Source organism: Pristiophorus japonicus, chromosome 11 (genome assembly GCF_044704955.1).
Source record: "Pristiophorus japonicus isolate sPriJap1 chromosome 11, sPriJap1.hap1, whole genome shotgun sequence".
Classification (NCBI taxonomy): domain Eukaryota; kingdom Metazoa; phylum Chordata; class Chondrichthyes; family Pristiophoridae; genus Pristiophorus; species Pristiophorus japonicus.
The window spans coordinates 95,548,680-95,566,372 of record NC_091987.1 but is presented as its reverse complement, the minus strand read 5'-3'; the positions used below and the strand labels follow the sequence as shown (position 1 = coordinate 95,566,372).

Sequence of the window (17,693 nt, the reverse complement as noted above, 5' to 3'; positions counted from 1 at the left end):
GTGACCTTTTTTCTGCTGATCTGTGATACAGTGGCAGTTTGCATCACCCCACAACAACTCTCCTACTTCCTATGAAGTTATGCAGTTGGAGTTTTTCAATTTTCACCCAAACAGCTTTCTAGATATTTTTGTTTTGCAAATAAAATCTCTGGTTATGTTCGCCCACAGCCCTGAAGTAAAGAATTAAACAATCAAAGCCGCATTATGTTATTGAACATTTTTTTCCTTGTTCTCTATTCATCTGTTGAAGGCATTGATTCGTGTAATGGTTTCATGAGTGATAATAGCCTTCTCACACACAAGTTATTCTAGGGTGAGCATATTTTCTAAACCGCATCTGGGGACACACAGGATGGGAGCACAGCAAAGTAGCCAGGACAGAAAATGTAGGTTGTGCAGCATAGTGAGGCAAATTTTTTTAGCAGCCTATCTTTTAACAATTGCACATATACACTTCTAATACAAAACAAATGTGCATATAATTATTCTGGATGTGACATCACACTATTAAAGCAAATTCAAACAGCTGACCCCAACCTTCCCCCCGCCCCCCCCCCCCCACCACAGTGACCGATGTCAAACTTGACCCCCCTCACCCCACAGTGACTGATGTCACACCTGACCCCTCCTGCATAGTGACCGAGGTCATACTTCACCTCCTCCCCCACTGACTAATATCATAGAAACATAGAAACAGAGAAAATAGGTGCAGAAGTAGGCCATTTGGCTCTTCGAGCCTGCACCACCATTCAATAAGATCATGGCTGATCATTCCCCTCAATACCCCTTTCCTGCTTTCTCTCCATACCCCTTGATCCCTTTAGCCGTATGACCATATTTAAATCCCTCTTGAATATATCCAATGAACTGGCATCAACAACTCTCTGCGGTAGAGAATTCCCCAGGTTAACAACTCTCTGAGTGAAGAAGTTTCTCCTCATCTCAGTCCTAAATGGCTTACCCCTTATCCTTAGACTGTGTCCCCTGGTCCTGGACTTCCCCAACATCAGGAAAATGCTTCCTGCATCTAACCTGTCCCGTCCCGTCAGAATTTTATATGTTTCTATGAGATCCCCTCTCATCCTTCTAAACTCCAGTGAATACAGGCCCAGCCGATCCAGTCTCTTCTCATGTCATCCCGGGAATCAGTCTGGTGAACTTTCGCTGTACTCCCTCAATAGCAAGAATGACCTTCCTCAGATTAGGAGACCAAAACTGAACACAACGCTGGACACACCTGATCCCGCCCCACCCCCCCACAGTAACGGAGGTCACTCCTGACCTACGTCCCCCCACACCCCCCCACCCCCCAACCCACAGTGACTCAGGTCCCACCTGACCCATCACAGTGTCTAGGATTAGCCTGCCTCCTCTTCCCCCGGTGACAGTGATAGGACCCTCCCTCACCCACTCCGGTTGCCGTGCTCCCAGGCGCCGACAATCCAGCAGCACAAGCCTGGCTGTAAACTCCGAAACAGCAACCGGCACATGCACACATGCGCAGTGAGTCATTCTGGCCATTGTACAAGTTGTTTCATTTAGCCTTAGAGCCGCAAACTGACAGCTCAGGGAGTACACTCACTATCCAGGGGTACTCTTCAGGGATGATTTTTGTGAACCAGGAGGCTCTTCATGGGGGACACAGTACCTCATCCGGGGACTGTCCCCAGAAAACAGGGATATATGGTCACCCTAAGTTATTCATCTGTATATCTAGAAAGTGAATGTTGGCAGATTATTCAACTATGGAAAGTATCACAACCAAGACCAATCCTATCCTCATCTGATGTCCACACACTTTCCAATAGGAATCACTGGATATTAATCAGGATCAGAGACCTTGTTTGGTTTCCCAACCCATCCCACCCATGCTCTTTAGCCCTGGTACACTAGACTTAACTGTTGCTCAAATGTGAACAGCTAATTCAGTACACACTAGGAATGGAACCTGGGACCTAAAGGTTTGATTTAGAAAAACACAATTAAATCATAGAGAGAAACTGTTATTAAATATTTCAAGCAGCTTTTTTTTTAAAGTTTACACAAATTGTCATCCTTCCTTCCCAACTACTATGATTTTATATGAGTGAAGATTGAGGAGTATGTTTTATTGATGATGTAGTGACAATGAGAAAACAAAGTAATCTTTAGGATAAAAACAGAAAGTGCTGGAAATACTCAGCAGGTCAGGCAGCATCTGTGGAGAGAGGAACAGAGTTAACGTTTCAGGTCGATGACCCTTCGTCAGAACTGGAAAAGGTTAGAGATGTAACAGGTTCTTAAGCAAGTGTAGGGGCAGGGAAAGGGGAGAAGGGAGGATAGAACAAAAGGGAATGTCAGTAAAAGGATGGAAGGCAGCAGAGATTAAGAGACAAAAGGGATGATGGTGCAAGGCAAAAGGAGATGGTAATAGAGCAAGTTAAGAAACAAAAGATGAGTCTAGATAGGGTGTAAATGGAAATGGCAGAATCAGAAGAGAGAAAAAAAAGAAAAATAAATAAATTAGGGGCAAAGGTTATGGTCTGAAATTGTTGAACTCGATATTGAGTCCAGAAGGCTGAAAAGTGATTACACTCCAAAAGTACTTCATTGGCTGTAAAGTGCTTTGAGACGTCATCATCATCATAGGCAGTCCCTCGGAGTCGAGGATGACTTGTTTCCACTCTAAAAGTGAGTTCTCAGGTGACTGAGGAATCCAATGCGGGACCTACAGTCTCCGTCACAGGTGGGGCAGACAGCGGTGGTCGGGGAGCCTGGGTTGATGCACACTCCTTCCACTGTCTACACTTGGTTTCTACTTGTTCCCGGCAATGGGACTCGAGGTATTCAACGCCCTCCCAGATGCTCTTCCTCCACTTTGGGCGGTCGTGGGCCAGGGATTACCAGGTGTCAGTGGGGATGTTGCACTTTATCAAGGAGGCTTTGAGGGTTTCCTTGAAGCATTTCCTCCGCCCACCTGAGGCGCGCTTACCATGTTGACGCTCCACGTAGAGCGCTTGCTTTGGGAGTCTCGTGTCGGGCATGAGGACGATGTGGCCCGCCCAACGGAGCTGATCGAACATGGTGACTGCTTCGATGCTGGCCTGAGTGAGAACACTGACTTTGAGATGCCCGGTGGTTGTGAAAGGTGCTATATAAATGAAAATTTTTCTTTCTTTCTAAATGAAAGATGAGGCGACCTGAAACGTTAACTCTGTTTCTCTGTCTCCACGGATGCTGCCTGACCGTTTGAGTATTTCCAGCATTTTCTGTTTTTATTTCAGATTTCCAGCATCTGCAGTATTTTGCTTTTGTAATTCTTAAGATATCTGCTTTAGAAAGGGAATGTTGCAAATGGGCTGACACTTGCAGTGATTCTGCCCAGATTCATCATCATCATCATAGGCAATCCCTCGGAATCGAGGAAGACTTGCTTCCACTCCTGAAGTGAGTTCTTTGGTGGCTGAACAGTCCAATACGAGAGCCACAGACACTGTCACAGGTGGGAAAGATAGTCGTTAAGGGAAGGGGTGGATGGGACTGGTTTGCCGCACGCTCTTTCTGCTGCCTGCGCTTGATTTCTGCATGCTCTCAGCGTTGAGACTCGAAGTGCTCAGCGCCCTCCCCAGATGCCCTTCCTCCATTTAGGGCGATCTTTGGCCAAGGACTCCGAGGTGTCAGTGGGGATGTTGCACTTTATCAGGGAGGCTTTGAGGGTGTCCTTGTAGCATTTCCGCTGCCCGCCTTTGGCTCGTTTGCCATAAAGGTGCCCAATGGAAATTGGAGGTACAAACCATCCCATTGAAATTTCAGATGGAAGGAAAATAAATAACTCGTATTGCATTTCAAACAATTAAGGTGGAGAGTGTGAGGTTTTTAAAAATCTCACAATATTCCTGTGAAGCGCCTTGGAATGTTTCACTACATTAAAGGCACTATATATGTATACACACACACACATATTATATATATAATATATATACACACACGCACGTTGTTGTTGATTACAAAGAGACTTCAAAGGTAGTGTTATTCCACAGGCAAGCACATCCAGTCTGCTCAATAATCTGTATGGAGCACTCCCCAGCCATAGATGATATTTCTTCGAACTATATTCATATTTAGTAGACATTTATATTTATTTAAGGTAGCAGTATGACAGACACTGTTTGTGGATGTTTGCTGTGCCCAAGTTGGCTGCCGTGTTTCTCACATTACAAAAGTGATTACACTCCAAAAGTACTTCATTGGCTGTAAAGCACTTTGAGATGTCCGGTGGTTACGAAAGGTATTGTATAAATGCAAGTCTTTCTTTCTTTTTTTACACTCCCTAATTCAATTTTACACTGTTCCTCTGCCTTCCTACTCTTCTACTGCCATCCCAGACTTGAGTTCCCCTATAGACTGGAGGGTAGCTAATGTAACACCACTTTTTAAGAAAGGAGGGAGAGAGAAAACGGGTAATTATAGACCGGTTAGCCTGACATCAGTAGTGGGGAAAATGTTGGAATCAATTATTAAAGATGAAATAGCATCACATTTGGAAAGCATTGATGGGATCGGTCCAAGTCAGCATGGATTTATGAAAGGGAAATCCTGCTTGACAAATCTTCTAGAATTTTTTGAGGATGTAACTAGTAGAGTGGACAAGGGAGAACCGGTGGATGTGGTATATTTGGACTTTCCAAAGGCTTTTGACAAGGCCACACACAAGAGATTGGTGTGCAAAATTAAAGCACGTGGTATTGGGGGTAATGTACTGATGTGGATAGAGAAGGGAAGGTGCAACAAGACCTGGGTGTCATGGTACATCAGTCTTTGAAAGTTGGCATGCAGGTAGAGCAGGCGGTGAAGAAGGCAAATGGTATGTTGGCCTTCATAGCTAGGGGATTTGAGTATAGGAGCAGGAAGGTCTTACTGCAATGGTACAGGGCCTCACCTGGAATATTGTGTTGAGTTTTGTTCTCCTAATCTGAGGAAGGACATTCTTGCTATTGAGAGAGTGCAGCGAAGGTTCACCAGACTGATTCCTGGGATGTCAGGACTGACATATGAGGAGAGACTGGATCAACTGGGCCTGTATTCACTGGAGTTTAGAAGGATGAGAGGGGATCTCATAGAAACATAGAAAATTCTGACGGGACGGGACATGTTAGATGCAGGAAGAATGCTCCCGATGTTGGGGAAGTCCAGAACCAGGGGACACAGTCTAAGGATAAGGGATAAGCCATTTAGGACTGAGATGAGGAGAAACTTCTTTCACTCAGAGAGTTGTTAACCTATGGAATTCCCTACCGCAGAGAGTTGTTGATGCCAGTTCATTGGATATATTCAAGAGGGAGTTAGATATGGCCCTTGCGGCTAAAGGGATCAAGGGGTATGGAGAGAAAGCAGGAAAGGGGTACTGAGGGAATGATCAGCCATGATCTTATTGAATGGTGGTGCAGGCTCGAAGGGCCAAATGGCCTACTCCTGCACGTATTTTCTATGTTTCTACCTATTTTCTATCCTCCACTATCCTCTGTGCCTCTCTAGGCATTCTCCAGAGGGCCCATCGAGGCACTGTCACTGTCTCCTTTCGAGCACCAACTCCAACTGCTCCATCCTCCTCTCTCTCTGACCTCCTTGCCCAGTGTGCCCACTGGAGGCTAATCTCAACAAACTCCTTCCGTCCCATTCACTGCTGCCTCCCATACCTGGCCAGTGAATCAACAATCACCGCATCTCTTCAGATTTCCCTCCCAAACACTCACAAACACTCACAGTATGCATCATCAGCCACTAGTCTGAACATCTGCCTCCTCCAGCACGGGCGCACTGTGGCTACAGTATATATTATCTAAAGGATACACTGCAGCAACTTGACAAAGCTTCTTCGGCAGCACCTCCCAAATCCACAACCTCCATATATCAGGTACGTTCATGATCTTACTGAATGGCGGAGCAGGCTCGAGGGGCCGTATGGTCTACTCCTGCTCCTATTAAATTAACACAATAGTAAGAAAGGACATTAGCTTGGATGATGTGGAATCTGTATGGGTAGAGCTGCGGAATACCAAAGGGCAGAAAACTCAAGTGGGAGTTGTGTACAGACCACCAAACAATAGTAGTGAGGTTGGGGATGGCATCAAACAAGAAATTAGGGATGCATGCAATAAAGGTACAGCAGTTATCATGGATGACTTTAATCTACATATAGATTGGGCTAACCAAGCTGGTAGCAATGAGGAGGATTTCCTGGAGTGTGTTAGGGATGGCTTTCTAGACCAATATGTCAAGGAACCAACTAGAGAGCTGGCCATCCTAGACTGGATGTTTTGTAATGAGAGAGGACTAATTAGCAATCTTGTTGTGGGAGGCCCTTTGGGGAAGAGTGACCATAATATGATAGAATTCTTTATTAAGATGGAGAGTGACAGTGTTAATTCAGAGACTAGGGTCCTGAACTTAAGAAAAGGCAACTTCGATGGTATGAGACGTGAATTGGCTAGGATAGACTGGCAAATGATACTTAAAAGGGTTGACAGTGGAAGGGCAATGGCAGACATTTATAGATTACATGGATGAACTTCAACAATTGTACATCCCTGTCTGGTGTAAAAATAAAACGGGGAAGGTGGCTCAACCGCGGCTAACAACGGAAATTAGGGATAGTGTTAAATCCAAGGAAGAGGCATATAAATTGGCCAGAAAAAGCAGCAAACCTGAGGGCTGGGAGAAATTTAGAATTCAGCAGAGGAGGACAAAGGGTCTAATTAGGAGGGGGAAATAGAGAATGAGAGGAAGCTTGCAGGGAACTTAAAAACTAATTGCAAAAGCTTTGATAGATATGTGAAGAGAAAAAGATTAGTGAAGACCAATGTAGGTTCTTTGCAGTCAGAATCAGGTGAATTTATAATGGGGAACAAATATTTTGGATCTGTCTTCACTAAGGAAGACACAAATAATCTTCCGGAAATAATAGGGGTTCGAGGGTCTAGCGAAAAGGAGGAACTGAAGGAAATCCTTATTGGTCAGGAAATTGTGTTAGGGAAATTGATGGGATTGAAGGCCGATAAATCCCCAGGGTACATCCCAGAGTACTTAAGGAAGTGGCCCTAGTGGATGCATTTTCCAACATTCTATTGACTCTGGATCAGTTCCTATGGACTGGAGGGTAGCTAATGTAACACCACTTTTTAAAAAGGGAGGGAGAGAGAAAGCGGGTAATTATAGACCGGTTAGCCTGACATCGGTGGTGGGGAAAATGTTGGAATCAATTATTAAAGATGAAATAGCAGCTCATTTGAAAAGCAGTGACAGGATCAGTCCAAGTCAGCATGGATTTACGAAAGGGAAATCATGCTCGACAAATCTTGTAGAATTTTTTGAGGATGTAACTAGTAGAGTGGACAAGGGAGAACCAGTGGTTGTGGTGTATTTGGACTTTCAAAAGGCTTTTGACAAGGTCACACACAAGAGATTAATGTGCAAAATTAAAGCACATGGTATTGGAGGTAATGTATTGACGTCGATAGAGAACTGGCTGGCAGACAGGAAGCAGAGAATCGGAATAAACGGGTTCTTTTCAGAATGGCAGGCAGTGACCAGTGGGGTGCCACAATGTTCAGTGCTGGGGCCCTAGCTATTTACAACATACATTAATGATTTAGATGAAGGAATTAAATGTAATATCTCCAAGTTTGCAGATGACACTTAGCTGGGTGATGGTGTGAGCTGTGAGGAGGATGCTAAGAGGCTGCAGGGTGACTTGGACAGGTTAGGTGAGTGGGCAAATGCATGGCAGATGCAGTATAATGTGGATAAATGTGAGGTTATCCACTTTGGTGGCAAAAACAGGAAGACAGAATATTATCTGAATGGTGACAGATTAGGAAAAGAGGAGGTGTAACGCGACCTGGGTGTCATGGTACATCAGTCATTGAAGTTTTGCATGCAGGTACAGCAGGCGGTGAAGGTGGCAAATGGCATGTTGGCCTTCATATCTAGAGGATTTGAGTATAGGAACAGGGAGGTCTTACTGCAGTTGTACAGAGCATTGGTGAGGGCACACCTGGAATATTGTGTTCAGTTTTGGTCTCCTAATCTGAGGATGGACGTTCTTGCTATTGAGGGAGTACAGTGAAGGTGCACCAGATTGATTCCCGGGATGGCAGAACTAACATGTGAGGAGAGACTAGATCAACTGGGCTTGTATTCACTGGAGTTTAGAAGAGGGGATCTCATAGAAACATATAAAATTCTGACAGGATTGGACAGGTTAGAGGCAGGAAGAATGTTCCCGTTGCTGGGGAGTTCCAGAACCATGGGTCATAGTCTAAGAATAAGGGGTAAGCCATTTAGGACTGAGATGAGGAGAAACTTCTTCACTCTGAGAGTGGTTAACCTATGGAATTCTCTACCGCAGAAAGTTGTTGAGGCCAGTACGTTAGATATATTCAAAAGGGAGTTAGATATGGCCCTTACGGCCAAGGGGATCAAGGGGTACGGAGAGAAAGCAGGAAAGGGGTACTGTTGTTGAATGATCAGCCATGATCTTATTGAATGGCGGTGCAGGCTCGAGGGGCCGAATGGCCTACTCCTGCACCTAATTTCTATGTTTCTATGTTTCGATTTCTTATGTTCTTATGTTCTATATGGAAAAGGGCAGCAGGTGTGTCGAGAACACCACCACCTGCAAGTTCTCCTCCAAATCACAAATCATGCTGACTTGCTGACCTAGCTCTTTGACCAAGCTTTTAGTCAGCTCTCCTAATATCTCCTTCTTTGGCTCAGAGTCAGTTTTTGTCTGATTACGCTTCTGTTAACATAATTCCACTACATAAATGCAAGTTCTAGTTGGTGTGGATTAAAAGGCAAATTAACATAAGTCACTTTTAAAGTATTAGAAACTCTAGATAAAGGCTTAGTAATGGCTGTTCAGATAATTTCCTTTTACTTTCGCCTTTTCCTTGAAATCATGATTAGCCTCATCCTTCCCCACACAAAAGTTTTTTTTAATTGTGTTGAACTGTTGCCTACCATTTGCGAAGTTCAGGAAATAGTTAAGCACATGCTTCTAGTTGAAGCCATTATTTACTGCGTTCATTTCAGAAACAGCAGTTTATGGTCCTGAAAACTGCTTTGCAACAGAAAAATTAGAGGGAAAAAAGTGTGCAATTAAAGAATTCAGATTGGTCTACTTCTCATTACTCTACTACTTCCCACATACCTTGCCCATCCCCACTGCATGCAGGGCATCATGTGGTTATATGATCCACATAGCAGTAAGGCTAGTCCTGGATCATATCACCTTCTGTACATTCGGGAATAGTTAAAAACAACATCTCAAACTAAGTGGACAACTTGTAAAATACATTATTAGGCAAAAGTCTGAACTTCAGCAAATATAACATTTTCTATAGTCTTCTTCTTAGGCTGTCCTTCCTTTCTATAGTATGGTCCTGATGCCATCCTTAAAGTAAGCAACGGAGAGTATCAAGAACTAGATTTCACAAAGTACTGTCATTAAACAAGTAAAAAAAAGTATGGCACTTCTAACCTTGCTTGTTTATGTATAAATCTTCTTCTTCTTAGGCGGTCCCTCGTATCGAGGATGACTTGCTTCCATGCCAAAAAGGGATGAGTTCGCTGGTGTGAAGGACCTAATATTCCAGGTCCCGAACTGCATGTTGAAGGGTGGAAGATGCCGTGCACACCAGCCACCACATGGGTTTGACAGAGCTAGTTCTTGTTCCTATGGCAAGGATTAACCAAGATGACTGGAGACCAGCTCTGCTGCATGGACCTAGTTCGCACACATATCGCAGTGTGGGCTGGCCCGTGCTGCCCGGGGCCCACACCTCTTCTGGGCCCCGATCACATCTCTCTGCAAACTCTCGCCGCTCCTTCGCCCCGACCTCGCCGCTCCTGCTGCACCTGCCCACGCTACAATCACTGACCTGGGTTATGATGACCCTATAAATAACCCTATGCCAAACAAGTCTGTGGCATTTCTATTTGCACCATACTTGGAACTGGCTCAATTTAGGACCAACTAAATTCTTTGCTATTCCCCAACCCCCAGATGATTTGGATCAAATCTCTCAATAAATGTAAGCAGGGGCAATATATTTAATGTGATCCACAATGTTAGTGGGCCAAAAATTGCAATCGGACCCGTGAAATGAATACGCACCTACCTGATGGTGGTGAGGCTGCGAAAACTCGCGGTCTGACGCTGCGAGGCGGAGGGCAGCGTAATGGCCCACGGATTGCAGGGACACAGGCAGTGCGGAAACATATCTGGGATCACGTGGGCCTGGTCCTCCAGTCACAAAACAGAATTCAATTCTAATAGTTTCCGAAGGGAATCCCATAATAGGATTTAATGAAATCCCAAAATCAGATTTAATTACAATTTACAGGATTGGAATTTCATTCATAATTAGCTTCATTCCATCAATCTCATTAAAAATTTAATATTTTGATAATAATTTTCAACATCATTAAAACTCTAATCCAGGCCAATATTTGAAGAAACTCATTTGATACAGTGTGTGTATATAATTTCCGATATGAAAATGTTTAAATCATGCCGGAGGTATCCCCTTATCCCCTGGGGCCAGTTTGCATCAACCATAACATTTATGTACACTACTGCTGGCCAGTCAGTGGGCAAAAAGCTCAACTCTGCACCAGTAATTGCTTTTTCATGGGCCATGCAGATGGCCTGTCAACACAGAAATCTCGAACTTGCGGTGGATTTCAAAGGAGTGGTGGCATACTGGGAGTACGCCACCACACTGACCACAAAATCCAGGTCCATGTGTTTTCTTCCTGTGTAACTTAACTATGAAAAATATCTAGCTATGAAGCAGACAGCAATTATTTTTTACTCAGATAAATAATACCACAATTGCACACACCCATATCATTAGCCTATACTTAGTTTTTTGACAGTGCACAGGAAATGTACTCAGGAGGATGTTTAAAGCTACAGAGGAACACAAACACCATTAAAGTAAAACACTGGTGAGAAGTTTAGATCTCAGCAAACAATAATACTTCTATCCTTAAAATTTACACTAAACTTACCAGTATTCTCTCTGTACTAATTTATTATGACATGCAATGCCACACTATTTCCACCACAGTTAGCATTTTTAACAATTGACAACATAACTGTAATAACATGCTTACAATTTCCTCAATTCATCGGCCATCTTCTATTTATGTTAAAAAGTAACCTTGCCGTCAGTACTCATTTTATAGAGCAGTTAAAGAGAAATGCATGGTGCAATATGCTGGAGCAGCAACATAGGGCACCAGAATGGCGGGATGTGGGTTTATGTTTATTATCTTCCATCCCACTGAGTTCCCTATCTGCGTCATGTCCCATGTAGGAGTGGAAGCTGAATGCTTCCCTACAGAGAAAATGAGAGGGAGAGTCATCCAAAGGCTGGTTTCACATACCACTCAGCTGCTATTATACTACAGTTACAGTGCAGTGTGCTGCTGAAAGATCTATGGTACATTGCTGGCTGCATCTTGCTGTAGGTTGCACTCTTCCAAGCCAGGATAGAGTTCTACCAATGTGTATTTGGTTGTACATGTAGGATCAGCTCTCACAAGTGGGTCATTTTTAACATTAGGGGAGAGTGGAAACACGGGTAAATTTTCATCTGTCATTCATGCTGGCATACAATGTCATTTCAGGTATCAATGGGTCGAGCATTCACCACATATGTGCAGCCCAGTGGTGCCAGAAGGAGTGTGGCCTGATTAATGGTCCTTAAAGGTACCCCTGCAGGCCACACCAAAAATGTGGCATAAATCACAGTGCCATGAATGCTCCTCCTAGCCCCACAAAAATATTCTCACCAACTGTTGGCTACTCAGTTCCATCCACCACTCCATGACTACCTCCCCCCCCCATTGAAGTTAAACTTCCAGCTTGGCTTGGCAAATGAGCTGCCATATATACGCTGGTCTGCATTGGCAAGCCATCTGTCAGTACTCATTGAATGCTTGCAGATCAGTGAAACACTCAAATGAGGCCTGACCATGAAAATAATTCGGTCGTCTTGCTATTATCATCGAGTGGGCAGTACAATTGCTCCACCCATCGCCTGCTCACTGTGCACTAACATTGAAAATTCGCCTACCTTTTCTTTCATAGCATTTAATGTCAAGCTTTAAAGTCTGAAGAGGTCCAACAGGCCACCAAGGCACTTGAAACTTGGCTTCACGCTGGGCTGCAGTTATACAGCGATGGGTATGATTCCCAAGAGGACAGAAGACCAACTTCTAGAGTGGCAACTTCTCTTACAACTCTTGGCTTAAATGCTATCTCATTCTTGAGTTATACTGCTGCTCCTGCACTGCTCTGTATTAATGTGAAAATGGTACAGTAGTAAAACCTTAGCAATTGGTTTCAGGTGACAAAGGTAAAGGTTTGGGAGCAGATTGGCCAGCTGCCCATTTGCTGCAGTTAAGTGTGCGCCCCAGGAAAACCTGGGAATATTGAAAAATGAAGAGGGAATTTTAAAAATTGAGAGCTTAAGGAAGTATTATTAAAAGAAAAATTTCACCATGGCTATACAAGAGCTGCCGCATTTCCACAGTCATATTGAGGCAATCCCATTGCACTGACATACTTCAGCGTAAATTGTATCATTTTGCATGCCTAGCAAAACAAGACAGTTTACAAAGCCATCATTACCCGCTACAAGAGCGAGTACCACATATTTTAACAAAATAAGTGACACCGAATTATGATTACGTTAAAATGTTTTTGTTTATTTCTATTCATGTTTTCACAAGTATACTAAAACTGTTTTCAAAATACTCTACATGACACAAAACTGAAATTATAGAATTATCCATATATACATAGTAACCGCAAATAGATGGCAAGCAAATGAAAAGATTTGAAGTTAATTACAATTTATATTATTTAAAGCTGAGTTTAAAAGGAATATAATGATGGTCGAACCGCCCCCTAGTTTAGAGCTAACCGATAATCACAAATACAAAATGAATTTGGGATAGGAAGATGTGAGACTCTCCTCCCTCCGACTCCCCCACCCTATTCCATATGGTTCAGGATACAATATCCAGTTACGTTCCTCACCTTATACAATTCAATCGACGGAAAATAATTAAACACCGTCAACGTGCGCTGATAGGATTCACAACGTGCATTGAAGAACATATTCCTCACTGACAATAGCAACCAGCAAAAAAAACTTCACCACACAGGGTAATAAAGTCCCATATGAAACAAGTATTTGCAACAAATACTGACCCTCTTGATTACATGATTGCTTTGGGATCATTGCCAAGGGCCCACTAGCTTCTATGCAAATGTACTTACAAATGTTCTCTTACCTGAAAAGATGCCTGAAGCGTTCATCTCTTTAGTCCGGAGAAGTATAAGAATATAGATCACGCTGACAAGCACTGGTATCTGTGTCCTTTGACGTCCCTCGCACAGGGGCATCGTGTATGTGCAGCCAGAAGTTCACATCTTTTTAAATCCTTGTTTGCACGCCCATTTCGAAGTGACGTCCTCCCCAAACGTGTAGAGCACGGGCCTGGAGTGTCCCGCCCGGGAAAGAGCGGTTGCTAACAACCGGTCCCCCACCCTAAAAAAAATTAATGCACGCTAAGAGCTCGCGGACAAGTTAGAACACACCTACCTGATAGATACCAGGTGGGTGGGAAGGAGGTGAGGACAGGTGCAGAGGCCAACCCCTGAGGGTGAGGGGACAGTATAGAACCCACCCCCTGAGGGAGAGAGGACAGTATAGAACCCACCCCCTGGGGGTGAGAGGACAGTATAGAGCCCACCCCCCGAGGGTGAGGGGACAGTATAGAACCCACCCCCTGAGGGAGAGAGGACAGTATAGAACCCACCCCCTGAGGGTGAGGGCACAGTATAGAATCCACCCCCTGAGGGAGAGAGGACAGTATAGAACCCACCCCCTGAGGGTGAGAGGACAATATAGAACTCACCCCCTGAGGGTGAGAGGACAGTATAGAACCCACCCCCTGAGGGTGAGAGGACAGTATAGAACCCACCCCCTGAGGGTGAGAGGACAGTATAGAACCCACCCCCTGAGGGTGAGAGGACGGTATAGAACCCACCCCCTGAGGGTGAGGGGACAGTATAGAACCCACCCCCTGAGGGTGAGGGGACAGTATAGAACCCACCCCCTGAGGGTGAGAGGACAGTATAGAACCCACCCCCTGAGGGAGAGAGGACAGTATAGAACCCACCCCCTGAGGGAGAGAGGACAGTATAGAACCCACCCCCTGAGGGTGAGGGGACAGTATAGAGTCCACCCCCCGAGGGAGAGAGGACAGTATAGAGCCCACCCCCTGAGGGAGAGAGGACAGTATAGAGCCCACCCCCTGAGGGAGAGAGGACAGTATAGAACCCACCCCCTGAGGGAGAGAGGACAGTATAGAACCCACCCCCTGAGGGTGAGAGGACGGTGCACACCCCAGTACCTGCAGGATGCGTGGGCAGATTCAGGAGAGCAGGAGCGAACAGTTCAGGCTGTGGGCCAACGTTGCTGGTTTTCGCGTCAACTTTCCGCCGGTTTCACTGTTGAGGCTCCAGCTCTGGGTGGGTCTTTGGTTTCAAAGTGGAAGTTTTATTTGCAGTCACAACTCATTCCGGATCGCAACTGCCCAGCGTTATTTTGTATGTCAAGTTATAAGGCAACTGGTGTCTTTCCCCACGTGCAACCCGAGTCCCATTGCCAAGGCAGGTCCAAAAATACGTACTCGAACTTTTTAATCCCGCAGAGTTGCTCTTTTTGCCTGCAATAGCGGTTGTTTCCAGTTTACTTGCCAGTGCGTCTTTGTGATGTCGCCCTTAGTTTCGCCCCAGATTGGTTTTATTGGCAGTTCAGTGGGGGATCTTTGCACTGATTTGTGAAATTTCAGTTACAGTAAGTCTTCCACGCCCAGATAGCGCTGGCTGTCTCTCACCGAGAGCGGAGAGGTAACATTTACTCTCACTTTACTGGTAAACAGTATCCAGAACGCGTAGCACTATAATTCCTATTGACGAATAATGAGTCCTTTACAATGTTTTAATGCTTGATTAAAAAAAAAGTTTCACGTTGCGCAATTCAGGTATTCCCTACTCCGAACTGATGCTGTTGTTCGAGGATCTGGTTCTGGCAAGCTTTTAACTTAATTTAGTCACTGTTCGCATTATGAGTGCTGCTGCCTGAAGCTCTCCTGGATTTAGAAAAGCCTTCGGTTATTATTTTGTTCCCTCTAAAAACCTTCTGGTCCATGTAGCGGATGAGTGGTGTCATCTTCATTCCCAATTTGTGTAAAATCTTTTCCTGTGGTTCTGATTTTACCATCACCTCCCCCCCCCCCCCCACCCCCCACCCAGTCCAGTTCCTGCAGGATCGCTTGTTGTGCCAAGTGTATGAACGCGGTGACGTTTCTCTCTTCACCCGCTTGTCACTTTCACTGCGGGCTGAAATCGTTCAACCTGTGCCCCGTTTCTTTTAGCTCCATTCCTGTTGTTTCCACCCCCACCCCTCCCCACTCACTCCCCTCTGCCGTTTGCTTTCTGTCTCCTTCCCCTCCCACTTGCCCCCCTCTGGAGAGGTGTGTTGGTAATCCTGTTGAACCCTGCTCAACCCCAGAAAGCACTGAATAACCAGTTGCCACACTTACCGAGCAAATAAAAGCAAAATCTAGTGACTGCAACAATTCCGTTCCTATTCCATATGTTTCCGCGTTCTGGTCACCAATGCATCTCTGGGGGAAAAAAACCTTTGGGTAACTTTATAATCTTTGGGTGAAAATCCAACTGCCAGTGTTTTGGTTATTGAATTGACAACATGAGAGCGTCACCGGCTGTGGGCGGGACGAGTTGTAATCCTGGTCTCCCTACTAACCCTAAATTAATGGAGACTGCAATTTTTCTTTTCCAGCCCCTTATGGACCACGGATACGAACCTGATCTCAGCACTTAGGTTTACAAGAACACACGTGAATATATATATGTATCACTGTTCCAGTTCGTATATAAAGCCATAGGACTGATCGGTACCTGAAAATGGTGCGCACCAAATGAAACGAGCTGTCACACAAGTAAGGTGGTGGCAAGAGGCAGGGCCAGTTCCGACTACTTTGAATAATTCACTGCATCAACAGCAAAGCCGCGCACCTGTGACGTCTAGTGTTGTTTTGCCAAGAAACTTAAGCATTCTTATCCTAGTGGTTTTTAAGTGCAGAATACCTGGCCTCGCGGGACTTGAGTCACTTGATGGAGCAACATTAGCATTATTTAATAGTTATTTCAACGACTGAGCCGTTCAAATATATGATAAATGCATTCAAAAATTGGGGTTTCCGCCGCACTAATTGACCTAATTTGCACGGAAAAAAATCCGAGTTGAGCACAATGCGGTGATTGCAGCTCGCATCTTTTAAAATATTGAATAGATAACGTATTTTCAAGTATGCGAGTAAAGATGTGTTACTGTGCTCCTGTATTTACATTGCAGTGCAGCGCGCTCCCTCTTGTGGCAATTGAATTGCGATTGACCAAAAAGTACGGTATCGCATTTCTTCAAAACATCAGGTAAACGCTCACTTCCTTTTTTTAACTATCCCTAAATGGCATAATTTATCTTATTTGTCTTGTTAATATCCTACGAGCCATCGTTAGGAATCCAATTTACGATGTTCAGAAATCATATTTCCTGAAGTTTCAATACAAGTAGTCTCGACTACATCTACAAGTGCGAGGCAGTACAATTTCAACGTGAATTGAGTGAATGCTTTTCCACAATTCAAATCTTTCAGTCAAGAACATAATATAAGAACATAAGAAATAGGAACAGGAGTAGCCCATATGGCCCCTCGAGCCTGCTCAGCCATTCAATAAGATCATGGCTGATCTGATCATGGACTCAGCTCCACCTCCCTGCCCGCTCCCCGTATCGCCTTATCCCTTTATCATTTATATTGTGTTCCTAACACAGATGAGACTGCACACAGGGAGGTTAAAGTAACAGTGACCTCAGTCTTTATTAAGACACTCCAGAGTGAGGAACAGGCCTTGGGGGCCAGCTTATATACAGTGCTCCCAAGGGATTGGGACTTCAGGGGATGCGCTCCCTGGTGGCGGAACATGGGAGTGCATGCTTTACAGATACATAACATCACTCCCCCCACAAAATCAAAGTGAAAACTACTTACAAGGTGAGGCGGTCAGGAGTCTTTCTTTCCCTGGTGGACTGCCTCAGTACAAATGTCTGTTCTGGTGTGTTGATTGTGCCCTCGCTGGGCTGTTGGGTTGTTGGCCCTGCAGGGCTGCTGGGTGAGCCTGGCCTTGCTGAGCTGTTGGGCATGATGTGTTCGATTTCCTGGTCCGGGTGATGTCGCTGATCCTTTGGTGTGTGTTGTGGGCTTGAAAAAGGTGGTGTCTGCTGTGGGTTGTTCAGGGCAGTCTGTGAACCGCAGCCTCGTTTGGTCCAGGTGCTTTCTGCAAATTTGTCCATTGTCTAGATTGACTACAAACACCCTATTCCCTTCTTTAGCTATCACCGTGCCGCGATCCACTTGGGACCATGTCCATAGTTTAGCACATACACAGGGTCATTCAGATCAATTTCCTGTGACACAGTGGTGTGACCATCGTTTACATTTTGTTGCTGCCGCCTGCTCTCTACCTGATCATGCAGGTTGGG

The 17,693-nt window shown here is 44.8% G+C and overlaps 1 protein-coding gene across 6 annotated transcripts in view; it reads right to left on the bottom strand.

Moving 5' to 3' along the window:
* The window catches only part of eva1c (eva-1 homolog C (C. elegans)), a 169,873-nt gene extending 153,722 nt beyond the window's left edge, over window positions 1-16,151 (bottom strand). For 4 of the 6 annotated variants that reach the window (XM_070893744.1, XM_070893748.1, XM_070893747.1 and 1 more), the window contains exons 1-2: window positions 15,670-15,716; window positions 13,351-13,607 (exon numbers count right to left, since the gene is read on the bottom strand). In XM_070893744.1, coding sequence (XP_070749845.1) covers window positions 13,351-13,462 — 112 coding nt within the window. In that variant the 5' untranslated portion in view covers window positions 13,463-13,607; window positions 15,670-15,716. Of the gene's footprint in view, window positions 1-13,350; window positions 13,608-14,475; window positions 15,207-15,669; window positions 15,717-16,048 lie in introns of those variants that run through there. The other 2 variants (XM_070893746.1, XM_070893745.1) reach the window with 2 other exon arrangements.
* Window positions 16,152-17,693: the final 1,542 nt, after the last annotated feature.